The 25,080-nt window shown below is 44.8% G+C and overlaps 1 protein-coding gene across 3 annotated transcripts in view; it reads right to left on the minus strand.

The window, feature by feature from the left end:
• LOC146866522 (coiled-coil domain-containing protein 17-like) overlaps nt 1–25,080 on the minus strand; it is a 621,178-nt gene that overhangs the window by 323,955 nt on the left and 272,143 nt on the right. For all 3 annotated transcript variants that reach the window (XM_085636616.1, XM_085636614.1, XM_085636617.1), the window contains one exon: nt 6,641–6,794. In XM_085636616.1, coding sequence (XP_085492742.1) covers nt 6,641–6,794 — 154 coding nt within the window. The remainder of the gene's footprint in view (nt 1–6,640; nt 6,795–25,080) is intronic.

Below are 25,080 nucleotides of genomic sequence, written 5' to 3' on the forward strand. Positions count from 1 at the left end.
GTCGGTGTATCTCCCTGTTCCTCTCTACGTGCCCGAGTGTGCACTGTCTGATTGTTTTTGCATAGGGTGAGACTGAGTTCAATCCTGTTTGTACTTTGTCTGTGTGTGTCAGCCTCTGCATGTTGGGTTGTGGGTATAGGTACCTGGCTCTCCCTCATACAAGTGTAGGGTGCCAGAGCACTTTGCATCAAACACACACATTACATAGAGACTATCAATCATACATGTGTAAATCAGTGTATAGGAAATGTTACATAAGCCAAAGGACTAAAAATGTAGGTACATGTCATGCATACTGGTAGGCAGTATAGTTTAAGAGTGCTTGGTCTGGAGAAGCACAAACTCAGAGTCGAAAAAGAAACAGCATAGTTGGGAGGTTTTTTTCAATAACAATAATCGAATTCTAGCCAAATTAACCCTTTATACAACATTAATCAATGTTCTAATGTATACTTTGCAGTGGGCATGCAGTCCTATGAAAGTTAATAGCTCACTGTTGAATATTAGGACTTTAAGTTATAAATTGCAAGTAACAAAAGGATGTCTTTTTTGAAAGCAGTAACCTGCTGATCTGTTTACATTATATGCACTCTGTAATCTACTTGGTACACGTTCTTTGCAGCAGGCATATTAACCCTCTGCACTAACTTAACATAAGTTAAAACCTCAACTATACAAAACACTGATCTCTCTCCAGGAAGATAATTAATCACACGAGTTTTCTTGACATTTTTGTGAGGCCTGGTAATTACCAGAAGAAAGAAACGCTGCAGCAGGTGCTTGAAAAACATACTAAACTTGCAAACACGGTGCCCCCAGGAAGGCAGCACCCGGTGCGGTGGCACCAGTCGCACCGCCCTAGAGCTGGCCCTGTGTGCATTGTCAATTTAAATAAATGTGGAAAAATACTAGCTGTAGCGTTGGCTTTTGTTTGTGGCAAAAATAAATGTGGATAAATACAGAAAAAATGCCCAAAAAATAAATATGGATAAATACAGACGGAAATGGCAAAAAAATAAATACCATAAAACCGGGAGCCCTAATTATGATTTAGTCAACAAGCCTTCAATCCGAGGTAGAGGAACATTTTCTACCCAAATTGAATTATTCAAACTTCTCAGATCAACACACACGTAACTCACCAGACAACATTTGCTCTAGGACCAATGGCAACAACCAGAGACTAACGTACACAGGCTCAATGATACCCTGATACAATAAATTAAGTATATGGTCATCTAAATCCTTGCTCACACTGAAAAGCACATTGCGGTGCTTGTGCTTCACAGCTGGGTGTTGCTCTTTAATTTTAATAACATGTTCAAATCGAGAATTGTGTCAACCATAGATGGATCTATTTTTTAAAACAATTTCAGCCATAAAGAAACCTGTCAGATGTGTCCTAGTGCCCTCAAATGCCACAGTAGTGACGTCTGGAGGCAACAAGATGTTATGTTTCCAATATAGCTTGTAGTTTTTGGTTGAAGTTATAGTGGTTTTTGCACCAGAGTTTAGTAAGAATTGTAAATACATCAACTAGAGGGTCTCTACACCACTTGTCAGTCTATGTAGAACAGTTACCTATCACATCTACCATCAGTATCAATTCATCCAGCTTACGTTGAAGTAAATCAGTGTTGTCTGCATGGTAACTTTCATCAGTAATATTCCTCACCTTTATTCTCTTCACACGCCTACATGCTTTGCTAAACTGCCAAGTTGACCATAGTTCCTGCAAACTTGGATAGCAGCAGGATAATTACGGGAATTGGCCAAATGTGTATACGGCCCACTTTTGAAACCTACATTTTGTTTTGTAGTGCCTTTCATTGTAACTTTAGCTTCACTCTGCATTTAAATTTTGTTGCAATGGCACATTGTTGAATTATGCGAATTGGGAGAATAAAACAATAAGAATGCATGCACTGCTCTTGTTCTACCACTGTTTGGACCTGAAAGAACAACCCACAGATGTTTGAGAAGAATGCAATTGCTTTCATTCAAGTTGCGACTTTTTGATACTCCATGTAACGTCCAGTGCTCTTTCTAAAGATGGATTCTTGTATGTTAACAGGCACTCTTGAATCACTTTTGAATTACATCTGGAAACAAGCTGAATCAACTGAGCAGCGAAACCCTCAAGTGCATAGTCCTTTGCTACTAAGTGACGTTACAACAGGGTCAACAGGCTCATTTTGGCCTTCAGGTCGTGTGAAAGACGTGTGCCCGATCAACACCAAGTTTTTTTCTCCTTCAAAACATTTTTTGTTGCTGGATAGCAACTTAGAATTCTTCACTTTCTTTAGGAACATAAGGTGGTAAATTTTCTTAAAAGTTCTGTCCTTCATTGCCTAGATAGCAGTAGAGTAAATTCTTTTTTCATGAAGCGCTATATCTGTTTCACCTAACTAAGCTTTAAATGTTCAAATCCATTTGTTCAATTTTATTGGTCAATCACCAGGTTCCTGTAAGAGAAAAGATGGTGGCATAGCACTATGTCAAGCAGCCATGAGAGAAGTTCTATTCACACTCAACATCACAATGACAAAGTAGAAATCCTCCTCCAGTAAAAATATGAAGGAACACTAGTGAAAGGCCGAACTGTATATTATACCATGAAAAAGCTTGTGAGTCACTGATTTACTCGCACAATATTGATCAAATATCACTTTGTATAATAAGCTTAATATGTGAATACAGACTGACTACACTGGGTTGCTGTTTTGCTTTTAAAACACTAGATGACAGTACAGGAGAAAGAACATATTGTAGTTGTTTGGCATATCAGCGGATATGTAATTTGCTTTCTTGTTAACTTTACAGCAATTAACATAGACAGCAGCCGCTGCCAGGGAACTAGTATGAAGGGCCGGGGGGGATTGGGGAGTACAAAAAAAAAGACTCACTTACCTCATCGCCGCCGGCGCCATATCTCATTGTCTCTCTGTGGCTGGAATAAGGAAGCACACAGGCCCCTCCCCAAAGCCAATCACAATGCTGCAATGCAGTGTTGTGATTGGTCTGAGAGTCGTGGCTCAGCGCTCAGAGTGGGAATGGGGCTGGGCATGTTCCACACCATGCTGTGTGATGCAGCCTGGTGGGGAACATGCAAAGTGCCCATGACTGGAGGGCCGGCCAAGCAGGTATGCCCACTTAGGAACACAGCAACAACTCCTCCTCCGGGACGTCACGGGAGCTCAACCAATGCCAACCTGGCTGGTACTAAAAATAAAATGATAATAACAGAAATAACTTCTGTAATTATCATTTTATTTTTGCTTTTACACTGCTCCGAGAGCAGTGGGGTGACACTCCTCCGCCTTAGCAGAGGAGCCGCCACTGAACATAGATAGCATTGAGTGCTGAGATCAGAAGTAACTGTCGGAGAAGAGAGTCGAGGAGGTAAAGTTACGTGTTTTCCTTATGAATACAATTGCCTAACAATGAAGCATGTTAAGCTTATAACATCAGGAACCGGTGAATGTCTTGTTGCTTAACTGACAGTACGCAAAGTACCTCAGCGTAAAATTATCATCACACGCTGGATGAGGAAACTGCTGATGTATATAATTGTCACATACGCTATTTCTGGTCTCTGGATAGTAAACCATCTTAACGCTTACAGTTCCATGGGCAATGAATGAGAACCACTCTCCGTTGTGAGTCCAACGTGGCTCTTCTAGTTAATCAGTTGATCTCGACAGAGATAGGCAGATCTAGTTCACAACGCCGGGTTCTTGTAAATGAAGTTCACCAAAAACTGAAGTAACTCACTTAAGGTAATAAATAGTAAAGGCCTTTATTGAGAGCACAGCAGTCACAAAAGAGATGACCTGGCAGCTCAGTCCAACGGCCAACTGTTCTTCCTAAGCATTCCATATGACATCAGCTGTGACCTTGGTGCATTCCACTCATGACATGTTAGCTCACCATAACAGGTCATAGAGTTGACTAAAGCAGATGCTACAGTACAGTAGTACCTTCTATAGATCACGACTAGATGAGGGGGCAGGCCTTGTTGACTTTGTTAAAGAGCTGTCTTTGCCTCGCCTTGATCTTGGTGATTCACTTGAACTGGACTCACACAGGTCACAGGATGAAGTGACAAATGTGGACTTCTCGTCGCAAAACAGGAAGGCCCCTGGGAACAACTACCCACTAGTGGAATTATTGAAGAAGCTTTCTCATGCGTTGCCTGTCCAGGAGGAGAGGCTATCTTCCATCCGACCTGTGCACTGCAATGGTAGCACTCATACTCAAGCCAGCTGATGATTGTGTCTCCTTTAGGCCTGTCTTTTTACTCATAAAGAACTAAAGATTCTGGCCAATCATCTATATATTGCTGCTGATACACCCAGATCAGTCAAGATTTACACCAACTGATCAATTAGGCATAATATGGAATACTCCAACACAGTCTCAGAACCTTTAGAACTATTACCTTTTGTTGCAGAGAAAGCATTCCAACTCTGGAAGGACCCTTTTTGTTTGAAATACAAGCAAAGATGTGCAAGGGACCTGCGAACCTTTTGTACCTTTTGTTAGTACAAGCGTTACATGGTAGCTAGGATCTCAGGCAAAGGGGAGATGTCCACTGTATTCACCCTACATAGTGGAACGAGGCAATCAGGCCTTTTATCCTTATTGCACTATGCCTTGTTGTTTATATCCTGGCTATGCTGTGGAATTTTCCATGAATATAGGTAGCACCAATGTTGTTCCATCAGCAGCGAACTAAAACATTTTTTTGTATAAATATTCACATACACTGTTCAAGAATTAAGGACGTCAGTAATTACCCTAAACGAACATTGTAGTCTTTACAATTATATCAACATGTTTTAGCTATTTTGATTAAAACTACATTTTATCATTTTTCGATCGTGTATTTGTCTGCAGTTTTCACATATTTCCTTGTAGTACTGGACTGGATAGAACTTCCACCGGTTAGATGCATCATATACTCTAGTTATAATCTAAGCTGGCTTGTGGTTGTTATCTAGGACTTGGCAATTTGTTGTAATTCTTTTTTGTGTCTGTGAACTTACTGACTGACTGATTTGTTTTGTCTTTTGGTTCATGTAAATGCAGAATCGGCTAATTGATTGATACACCACCAGCAAAGATGGACGGTGCATCAATGCCCACAAAAGTAGATTTAGATATCACAGACAGCGTATGTAAAATATGCTTATATAATAGTGGTAGGCCAATTAACTTTAATCTTAGAACAACAGGTGATCTTCTTTAATGATGCAGATAAGAGAAAATCCAATCTGAGGACGACAGTCCTGGGGAAAGTCCATTACAAGGGGAGCCCAAAGCAGCTGACGCCTGTATTCTGATCGCCACCGCCATCTAGCCCACTGCTTCTCTGTGGTATTCAAAGGTTTGAGACAACTCCGAGACAGGCCATGGAATGCTGCTTCCCACTTTAACGAGAACTGAAACCTGAGCAGGAAAGTAGAACACAATCTGGCTTCCATATAAAGGAATCCCTCTAATAACAACACTAAAAGAATTATATAAGCAACTGGAAACTGTTCCAACTCGAAGGACTCCGAAGAAGGGAACACAACTGCACAGCAAGGTCTCTTCACAACACACAAAAACAAATGTAGCGCACACAAGCACTAACAAAGTGGAAGTAGCTAGAGGGTAAAAGAGGAGCTGGGCTGGACGGGCACAGACAGGGCTGTCATCGGTGATATTTTCCCTAAAAAAGCTCGAATCACAAATCCTCGGCCTTCGATACATTAGAGTGGGTTTGGGCTACACCTCAATGACTCAATACCCCCTGACCAAGGCAAGGGCACTGACGTAGAGTTTGGCATACAAGTGATGGATATCCCGTCGCCATAATCAAGTGCAATAAATCCTACGGCACGTGTGATATGAGGGCAGGATATGCTTCATGTTTGGGACAGAGTATCTCATCAGTCAAATGCTACATCAGGACCTTAAAAACAGAGACAAATCTAGCAATGAGAGCAAAGTCTGTATCAGGCAGACAAATTGGACATCCGAGTAAAATGGCAGGTGTTCACGTTCACCACTGAAGGAGGAGGTGCTAGAAAATATTAGTAAATTTGAAGGTTATTGTGCTTGTCTGTTTCCTGGGTATGGGTCATTCACATTCTTGACAAAACTGTGACAACAATGAAGAGTGACAAAGTGGTAATCTGAACTAATTGCATATCTGACATGTTATGATCTACTTGAATACAATGTTCACCTATTTTGCATAGTAAGTCCCTGGTCAGGCCTCTGACATCCACCTGGGAATGACCTACTGTATAAATTCCTAATTTTCAAATAATTTATGCAATGTAAATAATACCTCTACATCATTCTGAGTCGTACCACACATTTTAACATTGACACCATAAAACTAACACAGTGTCCCCATAAGAATTTGAGGTACCATGAGCGACATGCAAATAAAAAAAACAAATATTCACGTCCACTTATAATTGTCAATTAAAGTGACTCTAAATGTGTGATGGAATGCTAAGGGATCTGAATGAATGAATAACACATTTGCACAGGCCTATGGGACTGCGATCTTGCACAGCTGTCCTAGTCCAGACATTTAAATCGAGTTTCAATTAAAGACATTCACCAACATGACTTCCCTTACATAGCTTCCAACTGCAGCACCTCAATCTGTTGCCTCATGGACTCCAGCAGTTGCTCGTTTCTTTGTTCTTGGGCAGTGAGGTGAAGTAATAATTTCTCAAGCTGGGCAGAGTTTTTATTTTGGGCAGCCAGTTCATGCAGCCGCTCAACAATGTCTGAAATAGAAAATTGTGCTGTTTAAAATTTACCTCAATATTGCATTCAGTTTTCATTGTTTTGTTATGTTCCTCTCTGAAATCACCTGACCCAGTACTTATTTAAAAGTTGACATAGTGCGTATATGTTACGTGTGGAAGCCACGTATGACCAGCTGTGCAAAAAAGATATGCAAGAAGATTTTAGTTTCAAATTGACTATATTAAGCTTTGTAAATATATTTATGTATACATTTAAAATGTTCACATATAAGTGAAGGCCCAGGACCCAGGTTTGTTGTTGATCAAAGACAGACACATGCCACAAAATGCCAGTGCTTGGCATGTATCGATATGTCCAGAACTACAACACGCAGGAGCACACACCACTTTTGTTACCCAGTGGTACAATGGCGATCCAGTCTCTGCATTTTGTTTAAATTTACAGATCCAGTAGGGCCATTCCCCAACATGGCACACATCTGGACTAGATATAAAGTTAACTTGGCCATATTATTCTGATCAGTAGATTCTGTTACTTACCAAGTGTCAGGTGTTAGTTATCTGATGTACAAGCCCGAGAAGGTACACCACATTTTTGTCAAGCTTTGTACGTCATATTGCAATAAGGTGACAAGTACCTATCCCAGATAATGAGGACATTAACTCACCAAGTGATCAGTACAATGTAACATTCCCATTGGTGTGCAGTGAGACATGCTGCACTGCATACCAACGGGTCATTCATCAGGTAGGTAATTTATTCAGCAGCATAATCATAACTAACTAAACTGAAGATACCAACAATGGCAACATATCATACAAACGCCTAACACCACCATAAACACCCATGGTCAGAACATTTCCAGCTCAATCCCAGCATCACCGTCATCAAAACATCTCCATTTTCAGAATCTCACCTACACAGTTCTACCAAGTCGTGCTGAATGATTTGAGGTGGGAGAGTAAGGCAACTACAATGGCACACTTTATTCTGAAAACTGTTTTAAGTGTGGAACCCTGTTGTGGGTCACAAATCAGCACAAAGGTTTTGTTACCCAGGTTTAGATTTAGGATAATTCAATATGTGCTTTCTTTACCTAAGTATTACCATTCACACACAGGCAATGCTCACAACTAACGGACTAGTATGTGGGGCAAAATAAACCCCACCTAATTTGAGGGAACGTTGTTGCAGCAAATGTGCACTTTCTTATGAGATGCCTTCAACACAACACTCCCCCAGATGAGGTCGTTCACGATATTGAACTGGTTTGTGCAGATGTAGGAAAAAGACTTACTAGACCTGTGCAGAGAAGGGAACCCTGAGAGACGTGGTGGTTTAACATCAAGTGCCCCAAGAGCTCAAAAGAATCTTAAAACGGCCCTTCATGGTAATCCCCGTGTTAGAACCCAAATTAAAAGAGCAAGACAGGTATATAAAAGTGCTATTAACCAAAGGAAGGCAGAACTGAGGAGATTAGCTTGGGAAGATTTGGAGAGAGCCAGTGCCCTCAAAGACTTTAAAGGTTTTTGGGACATCATTTATCGCCCCTTTTTTACGGATAAGGTTGGGCATATGGACTCTCTGATTTTAGGGGACGCTTGAGAATCCCATTTCTCGGCCATATTTAACCCAAACTGTGTTCAGATTGAGGAGAAATGTGAGGACCCACCCTCAGACCTAACCCTGGCCTCCCGATTGAGTGCATCCCTCACCGTAGCCTAGGTTGAGGAGGCTTTAGCAAAGGGAATCTGTATGAAAGCCCCAATGGGGTCCCATTAGATCTGTTTAAAAGTAACCCTAATCTTTGGGCACCCCTGCTGACCAATGTTAATAAAGCAGTGGCGACTGGCCCCATCCCAGCATCATGGAAGGAGGCCATCGTGGTTCCTGTGTTTAAAAAGGGCAATAGGAGTAATCCTGCATGTTACAGGCCAATCTCCCTGTGAGAAGCATTCCAGAGCCCTCCAGATGCCTGCCCTCTTAACCTTCCAGGGTCGGATGACATTCTCGGGCAAGGGGAACTCTTCCCATCACTAAAAATTGAGACTCATCCTTCCCCGCAGCTCGGCCAAACACACATGAAACACCTTGAGCCTCGGAGGGGCGGAGCGGAAGTGACGTCTGTCCAACCACATCCAGAGGGAGTATCCTGGGATGGAAGAAAAGATGCAGAAGAGCAGATAAAGTTGGAGGCGGACGATCCCGGAGCCGAGGGAGAACGGTGGGTGAGTGCCAGCGACGACACAGAGAAAGCCAAGAGGAAAGACGAGGAAGAAGACCCAGAGAATCCCTAACTGTGGTGCAAGGACTGGTGGTTCCCGGAGGACACGCACGAGCCGCCACAACTCAGGAGAGTTGCGGCTGACAACGATACGTGGCCTGGGTAGAGGTTAAAGGAAGGGGAGGGAGCTTGTGGCCTACTGGGCGTAGTCGTGGTAGCCCGCTGTTTGCCTCCCTGTTGCTTGTAGCTTGCTGGACATAGTCGCGGTAGTCCACTGCCTGCCTCCCGCTGCTTGCATCCCATAGTTTTCCCGATAATAGGGGAGGAAAACCCCATTAATGGTATCGGTGCATGGGGTCATCCTCAAATCCCTACCTTTCTGTACACCCCTTTCCCGCTGAACCCGGTTCCCTTCCGCACAAAACCAAAACTAACAACCTTTCACATGTGTGGTGATGGTCCAGGCTATACACAAGTACCTGAACATTGACCTCGCCTTTTTCTTTTTTTTTCTTTTTGAGAAAACCTTCAGGGATCCAACCAGACCACCAAAGAGTGAAGAGAACTCCTACATCGGTGAACCCCATTTGAAGACGTCCCTCATCCAGCCAAGACTGTGTTTCCTGCCGTTGCAGTGTTTTATTTTAGTTTTATTTAACACCTATCTGAGTCCGGGTTAGGGACTACTCTAATAATAAAATAAATAATATCTCACTATTACCCACATATGGCCTCCTCGCTTCTGTTTCCGCCCGTCCCTCCGAAACTCTTATTGACGCCATGGCTAAGGTTTTCGGGAGGGTCGTCCTAGCACGACTTTAATATCTGGGCGTCCAACATAGGGATCATGTCAAAAACACAATATGGCTTCAGGAGAGGGTTGGGCACCACAGAACAGTGCACCAACTTGTACCTGATTATGGGCAAGTACATGAGGGCCAGGGGGGTTCTATACACCTGGCCTTCATGGACTTGTCCAGTAGTTTTGATACAGTTAATCGGGCGAAGTTGTGGGCACTAATGGGGACAATAGGTGTTGAGTAAGCTCTGAATTCCCTTTTGCATAGGCTTCATGCCTCTACCACCATTGCCATAAGATATGGCCCGGTGCATTTTAGCTCCTTTCCTTTTTTTAAATTTACACTAATGGCCTAGAGGCACTTTTAATAGAGAAGGAAATCGATTTCCCCGGCATTGGTGGCAATTCGGACCCGCTACTATCATACATGGATGACACTGTGCTAATGGCTCTGACAGCAAACAGCCTGCAAAAGTCATTCAACGCTTTTACAGATTTTATGTCGGCCCTTGATTTAAAAGTCAATTTTATCAAATTGTATATTATGGTGTTTGGCCCAAAATCAACTAAAACCAGAAAGTTTGCTGTAAGGGGCAAGACTATTGAAAACCAATTTTACATACTTTTTTTATTTTTTTTATTCACATTTTGGAAATGCAATCAACATTTCAACATACAAAACCAAAACAAATAGGTCATGGTACAATAACATCCGGCCTCTAGGACCATCTCAGCTCCCCATGGGCAGTGACTTAACGGTATTAAGCAGCCAAACCATCCCTCTGTAGTCCAGCATTATCACACAATCTGATGCATTTGTAAATAGTCAATTAAGTACACCCAGTAATCTCGGGGTCTCGACCCTCCCGGAAGCTCTTCCTCATAGGTTTTGAGAGTGTCCTTACAGAAAGTTAAATCTTTGATCCATAGCTTTATAGAGGGTGCGAGTCTACTGTTCCAGCATAGCGATACTCGCCGTTTGGCCATCAAAAGTGCAATCACAGCAAATTTACGTTTCACAGAGCGCAGGTCAGGCAATATCCCCAACAAACAAGTCTTTTCTGAACATACCAGTTCTATGCCCACCATTTCGCCTATCATTTCCACCACTTTTACCCAATAAGCCGCCACCTCCGTGCACCTCCAAGCCAGATGGTAGAAGTCCGCCTCCTCCTCCCCACACCTACAGCAGCGCGAGTCTTCCCTTAATCCATACTTGCAAAGTCTAGCCGGCGTATAATAGGTCTGGTGCAGATATTTGTAATGTAGCATTCTTAGATTACCATTAGGCGTCAGCATTTCAGTTAGTGAACAGGCTACCTCCCATTCTTCCAGTGTCAGTCGTTCCTCTAGTACGCTATTCCATTTGTCCAATGATTTCTGTGTATTACCCGCAATATCTTCTTGCAATTTACTATAAAGTCTCGACACCAGTTTAGTGGCAGTGGGTGTGATTAGCAGATACTGCAACCCCAGCATTTGTGGTGGCTCCTCAGGAAACGAAGGATAGAGCACCCTCATGGCATTTTGCAATCTGTAATATGTAAACCTAAACAGCAATGTTTGATTACTAATGTAGGTAAGATCGCTTAGTGCCTGAAATGTTCCATTAGGAAACAAATCCCCCATTGTGGCCATGCCTACCTGCCGCAGCAGCCCCATCCCTACCCCCTCCTGCGTCACCGACAATTCTGGGTGGTGTAATAGGGGCAAACCTGGCGCGTATAGTGGCAATTTATCTGCTTTCCTCCCCATTACCCGCCACGCCCTATTTGTCGTATCGATTGTATTGATATCACGCTTATGCAGCGGAGCGCGCTTATGTGGAAGTATTGCCTGTAGCGGAATGGGAGCCGCATCCCCCTCCTCCACCGCTGTGTGTGTTAGGAACGGTACAGGATGGTACCAGTAGTGTGCAAACTGCGCCTGTGCGCATAGATAATATAGCAGAAAATCCGGCACTTTAAACCCACCTTTCGCATACGGTAGTGTCAGCGCCCTCAGTTCAATCCTAGCTTGTTTACCCGCCCAAATCAATCTTAGTACCATCGCTGTTATTCTACAGAACACTTCGGCTGGTGGTTGTATCGGTATATTATTAAATAAATACAGCAGTTTGGGTAAGACGACCATCTTAACAATGGCCAGCCTATCTGCTAACGAGAGGGGCAGTTGTATCCAGCTATCTATTTTTCCTTCCAGCGCTCCCACCGCCCTACCATAGTTCGTTCGGATCACCTCCTCCGGGTCTCTATGATACCACACTCCCAGATATCGCACCGGGTCCGTTTGCCACTCAATTGGGTAGTCTAGCTGATGCGGTTGAGTAGTGTCCGATAAAGGAACAATGACCGATTTCGCCCAATTAATGCTTATCCCGGACGTCTGTGCAAACAGAACATACTCCCTTAGCAATGCATTTAAATTCACTTCGGGATCGCGCACATACAGCAGCATATCGTCCGCATATAGCGAGATGTGGAGCGGCCGCTGAGGGAACTGCAGCGCCGAGTAGTGATACTTCTGCCGCACTCTACATGCCAACGGCTCCATCGCCAGCGCGAAAAGCAATGGGGACAGTGGGCAGCCTCGTCTCGTCCCCCTGCGTATAGGTATCGGGTCAGACACATATCTATTTACTCTCACTCGCGCCGTCGGGGCCGTGTACAGCAGCTGTATCCACTGCAGATAGCGCAGCGGAAATCCCATCCGCCGCAGCACCTTGTGTAAATACGGCCATTCTAGGGAATCGAATGCCTTTGCAGCGTCCAGGAGGACCGCAGCCGCCTTAGTCGTCGGCTGCAAATAGTGTGACAATGCAAATAGGGTGCGTGTGTTGTGTGTGGTTGACCTGGTGGGGATAAATCCCGACTGATCCGGTAGAATCAATCGGGTCATTAGCGGCTGGAGCCGTTTCGCCAATAGTTTGGCCAGAATCTTCACGTCAACATTAATGAGGGATAGTGGTATGTACGATTCGCAGTATTCAGGGTCCTTGTTTGGCTTTAATAATGCAATGATAAGCGCTTCACGCAGCGTGGGCGGCAACTGCATCTGGTCATGTGCATTTCCGTACATCTCCACCAAGTGTGGTGCTATTTGGTCAAGGAATGCCTTGTAGAATTCACCCGTGAACCCATCAGGGCCTGGTGTCTTCCCGTTGGGGAGAGTTTTAATCACCTCCGCCACCTCCTCAACTGTAATGGGTTCCGCCAAATACTCTCTGTGTGCATCCGATAGCCAGGCTATCGCCACCTCCTCCAGATAGTTCCCTATCTCCTCTTCCGACGCTGTCTGCTGTGTCTCGTATAGTTTACCATACGTGGCTCTGAATTCCCTCAGAATATTCTGTGTCCCATACTGCATGTCCCCTTTCACATCATGCACCCCACGTACTATCTGTGGTGTTTTCCCTGCACATATTTTGGCCGCCAGCGCTCTCCCTGGCCTACCACCCTCGCCGTAATTCCTGGCTATTTGCCGTTTTGATATATATTTTAGTTCGTCCTCTGCCAGTGTTTGGTATTCAGTTATGACGTGCCGTATATCGGCTAGTAGCGCCGTGTTTTGTGTACATTCATATTCTCTCTCTAACTCGCGGATTGTCTTCTCACGGGATGTCAATTGTTGGCGAATATCTTTCAATATGCCCGCACTTGTTCCAATGCAGATCCCCCTAACGGTAGCCTTAAACGCCTCCCATAGCAACCCGGGGTCCTTCGTGGTTGGCGCATTTAGTTCAAAGTACTCCGTTACGGCCTTACCTATTGCGTCTGCATATAAAGGGTCAGTTAGTGCTCTAGCATTAAATCTCCAACTAAATGGGGGGGGGGGGTGTAATTCGGCAGCTCAATGGTGAGTTTTACCGGATTGTGATCCGAGAGGGTCCTAGGTAAGTGGCATACGGATCTCGTCCACAGGAGCACCGCCTCAGATCCCAACCAGAAATCTATCCTGGACCAGCTGCTACTAAACGCTGTCGTATGCGTCGCCTCTCTACTCTCCCGGTTTCTGGTTCTCCAGATATCTTCGAGTTCCCTATCCGCCATTATGGCCAGCAATTTTCTCCTAGCCCTAGTATGTGGTTCAACTGCGTTACTCGACCTATCCCAACCATCCTGCAAAGCTATATTAAAATCTCCCCCCCAGATCAGTGGTATGTCAGGCAGTCCACCCAGTCGAGTCCCTACCTCAGCATAGAAGCCTGGGTCGTCTACATTCGGTCCATAGGTGTTCACTAATGCCACTCGATGGCCCCGTAATCTCCCCACCAGTAGAACAAAGCGCCCCATCTCATCCTTACACGTAGTTTCGACATCAAACTGCACCCCTTTCCTAATCAGTATCATTACCCCTCGGGAATAGGAAGAGTATGACGAGTAATGCACCGTCTCCGCCCATCTACTACCCACTCGCATAGGTGCTGCCGGCGTCATGTGTGTTTCCTGTAACATTGCAACATCAATGTGATGCCGATCTAAGTATGCCAAAACTTGCCTTATTTTCTTGGGGTTGTTCAGCCCTCGTACATTCCACGTCAGGAATGATAACCCAGTATCACGCTTCACACTTCCTTCCATCATTCACCCATTCGTGCCATAGTATCACAGCCTCTGTCCTAATGGCGCCTCTGCTGCAGTCAACCCCGTCAAGCCTACCCGTACCTCGTGTCTCAATACCACCCTTCGCAGCTTCGTTGCTTCTGTCGTACCAGAACCCAATAAACAACCCCCAACGTCCCCCCCACCCACTTTAGCAACCCAACTCTGCCAAAGACACTTCCCATTACTATGTAACATTTCAACCCAACTGGATTTGGGGAACACCCGCGTGGGGGATCCACCAAGAGCGCACTCTTCCATCCAATCTAATGGATGTGGTCAGTGGTGCAATCATAATACATGCAAGATCCCAGTACATCCTTCAGCAGCTAGCATAACGGACATATATCCTAGCGTCTATGATGCTATCAGCGAGCCAATACCTCACACGCCGGTATATCATCCGGCCCCTTCTTCCCAGCAGATCTCACGCACTCACGCCTGCCATGCCGCATGTCCCTGTACATTTTGCCAGAGAGCTTGTGTCCACCAGCTTACACAGCAGAATCTGCAGCTTACCTCCCTTGTATGCGCTATCTTGCCTTCCGCTTTCCGGTAGACACCCACCCCCCAAAGTTCGTATTTCCTATCCAGCAGCGTCTATCTCACCACACGCAATCTCCATCACAGCCGTGACCCTTGACGTCTATTATCACCAATAGTACACTGATCCACATTCTAGTCCTCAGTTTGAGTCCATGTCGTGATCCACTCGACGTTGTTCCTTTCGCCGATTAACAATCCGTTTGATAAAGTCTTGTGCCTCCCTGGGCGTCTGTAGTAGTGCCGTTTTCCCGTCGTAGGTGACCTTCAAACGCGCCGGATATAACATAGCGTACTCAATTTGCAGCTCCCGGAGCTTCTTTTTGACCGGGTTAAACTCTTTGCGCGCCATCTGGACCGTTACCGTGAAGTCCGGGTAGAACTCCAGCTCGTTGCCCCGATAGTTGATCTTGCGTTTGTCTCGTGCCATACGTAGAATGGTGTCGCGATCTCGGTAGTTCATGATCCGCGCCACTATAGGTCTCGGAGGTAGTCCAGGTTTCGGTCTTGGGGCCAGTGTTCTATGCACGCGTTCGACCAGGAAGATGGGTGATAGGGATTCCGCTCCAAACACAGTTTTGATTAATTCCTCCACATATGTTTCCATCTTGGCTATGTTCGTGGATTCCGGAACTCCTGCAATTCTTACGTTATTGCGACGGGACCTCGCTTCCAAATCCTCCGCCTTGTTTTTAATAACGTCCAGCAGCCGCTCCATTTCCGTACACTTTCGGGTGGTGGCGTGCGATTCATCTTCCACCGCCGATATCCGGGTCTCCGCTTCCACCAGACGCTCCCCGTGGCCATCCAGCTTTGCCGCCATGTTGTCCACGCGAAGCGTGATAGAGTCGAGCTTGCCATGTATGTCCTGCAGGCTTTGCTGTATGGCCTGCAGGGCACCCTCCATCGCTACTGTCGCCGCCTGCCCAGCCTCCGCAGCCACCTCCGTCGGCGCCGTTTGCGCTTTTGCAGATTTTTTTGCGTCAAATTGTAGCTTCGTCTGGCCTCGGTCGGCCTTTCCCATGACGCCACACACCACCACTTGCGCGTCGAACCCCGTCTTCTGCGCACTATGGTTCTGGAAGAGCCGCTACGGCGTTCGCACCTCCACGCCGCGTCTATATCCAGCTCACCAGGAGTTCCTCCGCACCTCACACGGCTTTCCCGTTTCCCCGACTGTCGCCACACTCCCAGTGCAAGTCGTCGTCTCAGGCGCGCAACGCACCCTCCACCAGTTCTGCAGCGCACAGCCTCACCTTCATTCACAGTCCGTAATCAGCCCGGCAGCCCATGCACCTGTTGCATCACCCGGTCCAGCCGTTCCCCGCCTGTCTCCACCGATCGCCTCCAATCAACGTTATCTGTGGCTAGGCTGCGTCTCCACAGTGCATGCAGGAGCCGCAGGTCTAGTTCCACGCTCCGCTTCACACTCGTGTCCTCCGGTAGGCAGCAGGGTCCGACATGACGGGCGCCATTTTGCGTCCGGGTCGTCCTCTCGTCTGCGCCGTCCTCCGTGGGCTGCCTGAACGCCGGTCCAGAGCTTCTGCTCCAGAGTCCCCCACCTTCTGTCAACAGCTCCACATCGCAGCGATGGCAGCCCCCTTCGGTTCCGCAGCAGACCCTCGCTAGTCTCGGCACAGACCGATCGTCTCCGCCAGCGCCGCCATGTTGTCCGTTCCAGGGCCAGCCACGATCGTCTGGATCACAGTGTACGTCGCGGTTCTGCAGCTCCGGAGGCTCCAACCATCACATATTCATTCCAGCATGTTCAAACGGTCTGGTACGCCGTGTATATGCCGCTAGGATCACTGCATGTCGCTGATATGTGTCGTTTCCTAACACCGACCAGCGGAGCCGTCTTAGCAGGCGGCCATCTCGCCGTGCGCCCTCTAGCGCCCCCCACCAATTTTACATACTTGGGGAACATTCTTAATAACACTATGACTTGGGGCCCTCTTGTCACTGCTAGGGTGCAACATACTAGCCAGACTGTGGAGGGGGTTATTCTGCTTTGCCTGTAAGCTAGGTCACAAGCCGGTGACAGAGCTGGTTACCCCATACAAAGCCAAATGCCTATCTGTTGCATCCTATGGGGCAGGAGCATGGGGTTACCACAAATGCCGCCATTACAGGTCGTGGAAAACAATTTCATTAAAAGGCTATTGAGGACCTCAAACACTGCCCCTCATTCTTCTGCCATCTTGAGTTGGGGCTTGAATTTTTAGAGGATCGAATAGATATTGGGACGTCATTAAGGACTGCATTAACCTTGATAGTGCCTTGTCGATCCCCTAGCTCCGTTTCGTGACAGCTAAACTCCTTGAGATAGGTTTGGGGCACTACTATGATAATTACAACCGAGGACCTGCTCATGGATGTATCGAGGGAAAAACTTTCATCAGTACCCCTTCCAAAATCAAAACAACTTTGTTTCAAATGATCATAAGGCGGCCATCTTTTATGCCGTCCCTATCTATGGACGGCATAAAAGATGGCCGCCTTATGATCATTTGAAACAAAGTTGTTTTGATTTTGGAAGGGGTACTGATGAAAGTTTTTCACTCAATACATCCATGAGCAGGTCCTCTGTTGTAATTAGTTGATGAGTGGGGGGGCGACCTTCCCATTTACCCCCTAAGCTCCTTATTGTTGATGGCACTACTATGATAACCCTGCTAGTATCCACACAAATACGAAAGTCATTATAAAAGAGGCGCGTTATTCTAGGGTAACCAAGCGGCGCTCGCAAGGTGAGGTGCCAGGTCTCTTATGTCTGTTCCCTGCACAACAGCGATTTTACCTAACTTTTATCACCAATGCCCAGATACGATTTCTTTTAACCAGATTTCGTTTACGCACTTTGAACTTTTTAGTGGCATTCCCAAAACAATCAGGTTGGGTTGATAAACTCACACCTTGCCCGTGTGACAATTTGGCAGCTCAAAGCACCCTGCACTTTATGTTGTACTGCCCCCTTTACAAAGAGCCGAGGGGAAAATTCCGAGCCCCACTTTTGAGGGAATATTGAAGGTTTTAATCTCTTGCACTCTTTGGCTACCCTTGATATTTGCACTGCTGTGACTAATTTTATTAAAGTTGCAACGGCCATTAGAAAATGTTACGAGTCACAACAGAAGATCATAAATGTTGCATTTTTTTTCTTAAATAACAATTTTAATATATTAATGAGATTTTTGGATTGACAGCGTAGACTGTCACACCGATTATTTGGCACTAAGATTTATATCCTTCATTTAATTGTTTGAATGCTTTGAAACGTTTGTTTATATTGATTTTATTTAAGCTGTTGCACAAATATGCTATGAACATTTTAAAGTGAAATGTATATTTGTCTAACTTTTATGGTTTTTGAAACCGAGTAAAGTGATTTTGTACTGAGTGGTATGCGTTTTTTAAGTTACATTTCTGCATCAATAAGAAAGAAATGTCCAGTTTCTGTGTTAAAAGAGCATTAATTTTAAGTGGCTGTTGTCCGTCTTCTTTGTACCTTCGTGCTTTCCCCTTTATCATCTACTTCAGTCTGTTACACAGTGGGGCCGTTTATGATTTCTGCAAAGTTAAGGAAAACTGTGACTCATTAGTTAAATTTGTATTCAAGGAAGAGGCTACATTATAAATTAACTGATAATCCACGATAATGAAATCTGTCTGCCTTAGGTCTTTTTCTATTTTTGTATTTTAAAAGTGTGTATGTATTTATTTATTGCTGTATTTATGCTGAATAAACTTAATCGAAATAAATGTATTTGATAGTGATGATTCCAGACACACGTCGTTGGAATCAGACTTTCTGTGCAGTTCAAACATATTTTCAAGGCAGAGTAGCAAGGTAAGCTATTGTGACCAAGTATCTTCTTGTTGCGGCAAGTGACTCCCTTGAAGAATGGTACTGCACAGTTCATTTTGTGATGAGTTCGAGAATAGATTCACTTAGTGGAGTGTCAATTCCTGGTTGTTAGACCTGGCACCTTGGCGTGAGTCTCCCTTCCACTTTTGTGTCGCTGTGCCTTATGTGTTTTGCTGGTATTGGCTGCTCAGAGCACTGTGCCACTGCCAACCAGTGCCACAGTGCAAGTGCTCCCTATTTAAAATGTATATGTTGGTTGGATTCCATGATTGGCTTATTTGGTTTACTGTCAGACCCCAGTAAAGTGCACCAGGAGTGCCCAGGGCTTGTAAATACAAATGCTGCTGGTGGGCTTGCAGCACTGGTTGTGCCACCCACAGAAGCGGCCTGGTAAAATGTATCTAAGGTCTGCCATTGCAGAACCTGCGTGCAGTCTGGTACTGTCATGCTGACTGGGCAAGTGCACCCACTTCCCAGTCCCTAAACCTTCCCTTAACTTCATGTTAGTCACCCCTATGGTAGGCCCAAGGGCAGGGTGCATTGTAAGCATAAGGTAGGACAAGCCCTGATGTGTGTGGCATGTCCTAATAGTGAATTACAGCCATTTTCGTTTTTCACTATTGTAAGGCTACCTGTCCCCATAGGCCAGAATGGGCTGTTAAGATTGTTACATCCTATGATCCTAACATGCCCAGGGAACATGGTAGAAAATCGAGTTTAGTATGCCTGAACTCAGAATAAAAAGGTACATCTTTTAGTAAAGTTTATTTTAATATTCTGTGTTTGCAAATACCACTTTTAGAAAGTAGGTATTTGCTTGCCTAACCATTTCAGCCCGCCTCTGCTATGATGTGTATCTGCCTGTCTGGTTTGTGTGAGTGACAGGGCTGGGGAAACCCAGAGTGGCAGGGCTAGGTAGCTTGGTGGCGAATAGAGAGATTGACATCCACATGGGTGGGAAGAGTGCACCTGGACTCTGAATAGGGCTGTGCTCTGCCAACACAATGCTGGCTCCACCTCCTGTGGAGCGGCTGATGTCTCTGCCCTGCACCCTGAATAGAAAGGCAGAGTCATGTCAACAAAGTGCTCAAGAACTGGTTTGGACTGGGCAAAGGCCCCTCTACCCCAGAGGAACAAAGGAATTAGGGGTATAAGTATTGGGACCCTGCTCCCAAGAAATTAGATCCTGCTTGACAAGAAGAACCTCTGCCTGAGGAGAAGGAACTGGGAAAGCTGTAAGGAGGAGTACTGTCCCTGACCTGGGGGATTGGCCTGCAGTGGTTGCCTTGCTGCTGAAAGGAGAGGAGAAAAGACTACAAAGACTTTAATTCAACGTGTGCTTAAAAGATCTCCAAGGGCTTGTGCTGAGCTTGCCCCCTGAACGAAGTCCCAGGACCAGTGGACTTCACCCCCAGCTCCCCAGAGTCTTTTTGGAAGTGCCTGCTGCTGTTGTTGGGCCTTCTGAGGGACTGCGTGTCGCAAGGAGCTGGAAGCGCGACTCGAGAAGGAGAAGCGTGATACCGTCGGAGCTGTTGCCGTCGCATCTCGCAAAGAGTGTCGCCGCTGCAGCATCGCATCGAGCGTAAGCGTCTCGCATCATTCCAGAAGTCTCGCAACGCCGAAGAAGCGTGTCGCCATCGCAGCCATCGCAGCTGACGCATTGCACCGCATCAAGAGAAGAGTCTCGCATCGAGAAAGAAGCGTGTCGCCATCGCAGCCATTGTAGTTGTTGCATTGCACTGCATCAAGAAAAGCGCTTCGCCTCCACGGAGAAGCGTGCCGCCGTCGGGGCTGCTGTCGTCGCATCGCGTAAAGGAGTGACGCCGCTGCAGCATCGCATCGAGCGGAAGCGGCTCGCAAACGTCGGAGAAGAGTGCCGATGCCAAGGCCGCTTTCGTCGCATCGCGTAAAGGGGTGACGCCGCTGTAGCTGACGCATCGAGTCGAATCTTCCTCGCAACATCGGAGAAGCGGAACGCATCTGGAAGATCTTCACGTCTTTATTTCTTTCCACCAAAAACTTCATCGCATCAACATCATTGCAACACTTTCATTGCCCTGCGTGTCGCATCTAAGGTACATTGACTTAAAGTGTTGCATTTAAGAACTTAAGAGAACTAAGCAATCTTCTACCATCTAAAGTAACAGTATTGTGTATTTTTGTCGTTTAATGGTCTTGTGGTAACTCTATATAAAGAATCCTTATTTTTAATATAATACCTGTGTGGTGTCCATTTGTAGTGTTGTCACTTGGTTACTGTATGTGTTCACAAATGCTTAACCTATAACGCTCTGAGATAAGCCTTGTCTGCTCACGCCAAGCTACCTAGAGGGTGAGCAGGGGTTATTTTAGGAGTGTAACCCCTTACCCTGACTAGAGGAAAGGTTCCCTGCTTGTCACAAGTACCTACCTGTGCCAACCAGAGAACCCGGATTCTAACACTGGTGCTGGAGTAGGGCGTTGAACCGGGTGAAGAGGTAAATCACAGTTGAAATAACTTCTACCACCCACTCCTATACAATGGAGAGACAGATCTATATTTGCTCACCTCCCCACTGAGCTGACTAAAACTTCTTGGTATCACAAATGATGATGTTGAGATAGGTTTGGCAGTTTGTCAAAGGTCTTCATGTTGGTTTCTGAAGTAGAAGTAAAAGCCATCTGTCTGGTGGAATAGCTTACATTTGAGGCTGGCAGCCCATTGGCTGGTTGGCATGAGGCCATCGTCTTCTGCTTGGTCTGGGAAAATAATCTGGTGTCATCCTTGATTGGGACATTGATCTGTTTAAAGCATCAGGCCACCAGTTGTGTTGCTGCATATTTTGTCGACCATTGTCAAGTGTGCTCTTTGGCCATGCCTCAAAGGGGTTGAGGAGGCCGTTTTCATTGCCCTTGTTGGGTTGGGGGTAATGGGGGATGTTTTACAGATTGTGCATCCATCCTTTTAAATACTGCCATTTGACTTGTTGGCTGACACTCTGAGCAAAGGCAATGTCTGTCTTCTTTCGTCCTCAGTGTAACCTGTATCGTACTATTCCATGATCAGCAGACTGTATGCGGGTCGGTAGTATTGTAACGTCCCCCAGAGATGAACACTGCCCTGTAAAGTGGCCGTAAGGCAAGAGGCAAGTGCTTTCTAAAGCACCTTAACACAACTAAAGGAAGCATTTGCAAAGCCGATGGGTCTGGTGTAGGTCCAGCCTTTCAGTTTCATCAATGCTTCTTTTGTTATGTTTTTTGTAAAACTTTATAGTAGGTGGATCTGCCAAGCACTGACCCCTTGATTGTTGTGGTACAAGAATATTGAGGACTGAATATCAAGGAACAAAATATCAAATGTAAGTGCATATAAAGGAAGTATAGATGTTCTGTTCTTAACTCCACATCTAAAAGCTTGAAGATATATATCACTAAGTTGATAGTCAGGGTACACATCATTGCCAATATCTTTTTTTTTAAATGTCACAAACCAAAGAAAGGTTTGGGTCCCAAAACCATCACACTTCCATAGCAGTCCAGGGCACTGCAGTGAACTACTTGAGGGCAGACATGTTCTTTCTGAAAGAGCAGAATGCTGTCACTTACAGTGAAGTTAGCCAATGGCTGAAGTAGGATGCCCCATGCTGTATGGTGTGTAGGGCAGACGTAAAATATGAATTACACAACCACATACTGATGGATAAAGAGTGCTGGTTGAAAGTCACTATAACTAAGACTATTACATATATAATTTTTGTGAAATCGAAAGATTTAGGCTAACGCCAGACCTAATAATAGGATAAAACAACAAATTATGTCCATGTGTACTTGGCTCTGTGTTGGAGTGGTACAAAGGGTACACAAGTTTGCCTGATATCTGTGTCATGAGCAGGTGATGCACATAAAGCTGATGACAGAACTCTTCAGGATCCCCCCCATCTGTGTTTATGTGATGGGGCTTCTGACATGATTCTATAAGGCTAAATTCATTGCATTAACTCCTGCCAGAACCGAGGGGATGCAACAAAGTTACAGATTTGGGTCCTTGTCAGTATAAAACATCATGCATTTTGTTATGTTTTGTGAACATTATAATTTCTTGAGACAAAATTTAACTTTATATCTGGTTAGAGAGAAACAGTTTATGCAAGTTAGACCTGCCTAGACCTTTTAGCAGATGTTGTGGAATAAATTTATATGGAATGGGAAGTCACTTCAGGCAACCAAGCACTTTCTCCTATTTTGCACCTTGTATAAATCTTTTAGAAAACAGTTATTTCGCCCCATACTCAGCGGAGGATCTTTTAATGCTCACTATGAGGGTTTGCACTATTTACAGCGCCTTGAGTCTCCTTTGATATGATTTGCAGTTCTGAATGTTATCACTCAAGCACTATGATTAAGGAAGAAATATGCATTGTGATCCATATTTTTGACATTTTAATGCAGGTTCCGCTTGATTGCTTAGGACAGTTTTGGTTGGCATCAAGGTATTCCTATAGGCAATGTGAAATAAGGGTACAATCAACTCCGAAGGGTAATTTGTATTAATTTAATTTACCATTTTAAGGAGTGAAAATATTTTAGCTTAAATGTGATTTTTATTACGATTTTATTGAAGTGTGAAATCTCTGTATATGTTTTTATTGTGATTTTAAGGTCCAGATTGACCAAATAAAGATAGATATGATGATGATAAATGTATATGTTTTAATGTGGACAGTTTTTTAACAGGGACAGTGGAGATGTAGACAAAGACAACACTTACCGGCTTCCGAATCTGAAGCTCACTGACATTATGTCATATGTTGTTTTCATAATTAATTTAATGACACTATTTTAATTGGATTTTCGTAACTTTCCCTTTTATGTGCACTCTTAAGAGATATTTCTTATTCAAGATTTGATCTTAGTGTAATTTTACATGAAGCGCTGACTTACATCTCGATTGCTTGTATATTTTATGGTTTTAAGTAACTGAATAAAGAATATTTGATAATGATAATATGAGTATGTGTTGTGTGCACTTGGACAACAATTCAAACCTGCGCCATCCACAGTTTGCATTATGTGCTTCATACACATGCTCGAATGTCCTACCAGCCTCCCACCTGCCAGGTATGTACTTTATTTCTAGGATGGACAAACACACCTCCTATGGCCTGAGGGTCAGTCATGTTTGTAAACTAACTACTATGGCAAGAGTCTCAGATGAGTGTGTAAACATGTTACTTGGCACTGCCATCTTGAATCTCAAGTCCTCCACATTTTCTGAATATCTTAAAACTGAGTGGGTAAATGGAGATGCAGTGGTCTTTGCAGTAAATGGAGATGCAGTGGTCTTTGTAGTGATGGAGATGCAGTGGTCTTTGCAGTGAATGGAGATGCAGTGGTCTTTGCACTGAATGGAGATGCAGTGGTCTTTGCAGTGAATGGAGATGCAGTGGTCTTTGTAGTGATGGAGATGCAGTGGTCTTTGCAGTGAATGGAGATGCAGTGGTCTTTGCAGTGAATGGAGATGCAGTGGTCTTTGTAGTGATGGATTTCCCCGGTCTGGCTGTAAACACACACTCATCAAACAAGCTGGTATTCCTTCTTCTTTAGAGCCTCGCCAGCCAGCATCTGCAGCACCCCACCAATAGTGTTAATTCTGTGAAGCATGTGACAACCTGACATATTGATGATTTACACCAAGGCGTGTGCTGTAGCATTTCACATTTTTCGTGTATCTGCTTGTTTTAGGGTCTTTTCCACTTTTAGGGAATGCAGGTGCAATTTTTGCTGCATGTGCTATTGCCTCTTGCGTAATGTCCATCAATTGTTCTTTTTTGACTCCTTTTTGCATTCTTCTTGCGTAATTACAGCATGCACTAATTATTCAAGTGGATATGGGATAAGACTGCTTGCTTAAGGCATGCACATGATCACTTGACCGGGTTATGGCACGATATATATTAGGTGAATTTATCACATTCGGAAACAAGGAACAGATAAATGCACATGGTGCAAAAACAGTGGCCACTTGTTCATTATGAAAAACAGAGGCTTTAATTTTTTTCGTAGAAACAGAATCAGTAACTAGATCCCAGAAATTAGTGAACTACGCCTGTTTCTAACTAAAATTAAGACGCTCTGGATGAAAACATGAGCCTGAATATAGAAATCTGCCACGGCTTGTGTAACCATCACTGTACCATGTCCAGACTATTCATCACAGTTATGGTTGTAGTGACAATCGCCATCTCATCAGACGAAAAACTGCTGCGATTGAGCTATTTTCTTAAAGTCT

This window comes from Triturus cristatus, chromosome 2_1, assembly GCF_964204655.1.
Source record: "Triturus cristatus chromosome 2_1, aTriCri1.1, whole genome shotgun sequence".
Classification (NCBI taxonomy): domain Eukaryota; kingdom Metazoa; phylum Chordata; class Amphibia; order Caudata; family Salamandridae; genus Triturus; species Triturus cristatus.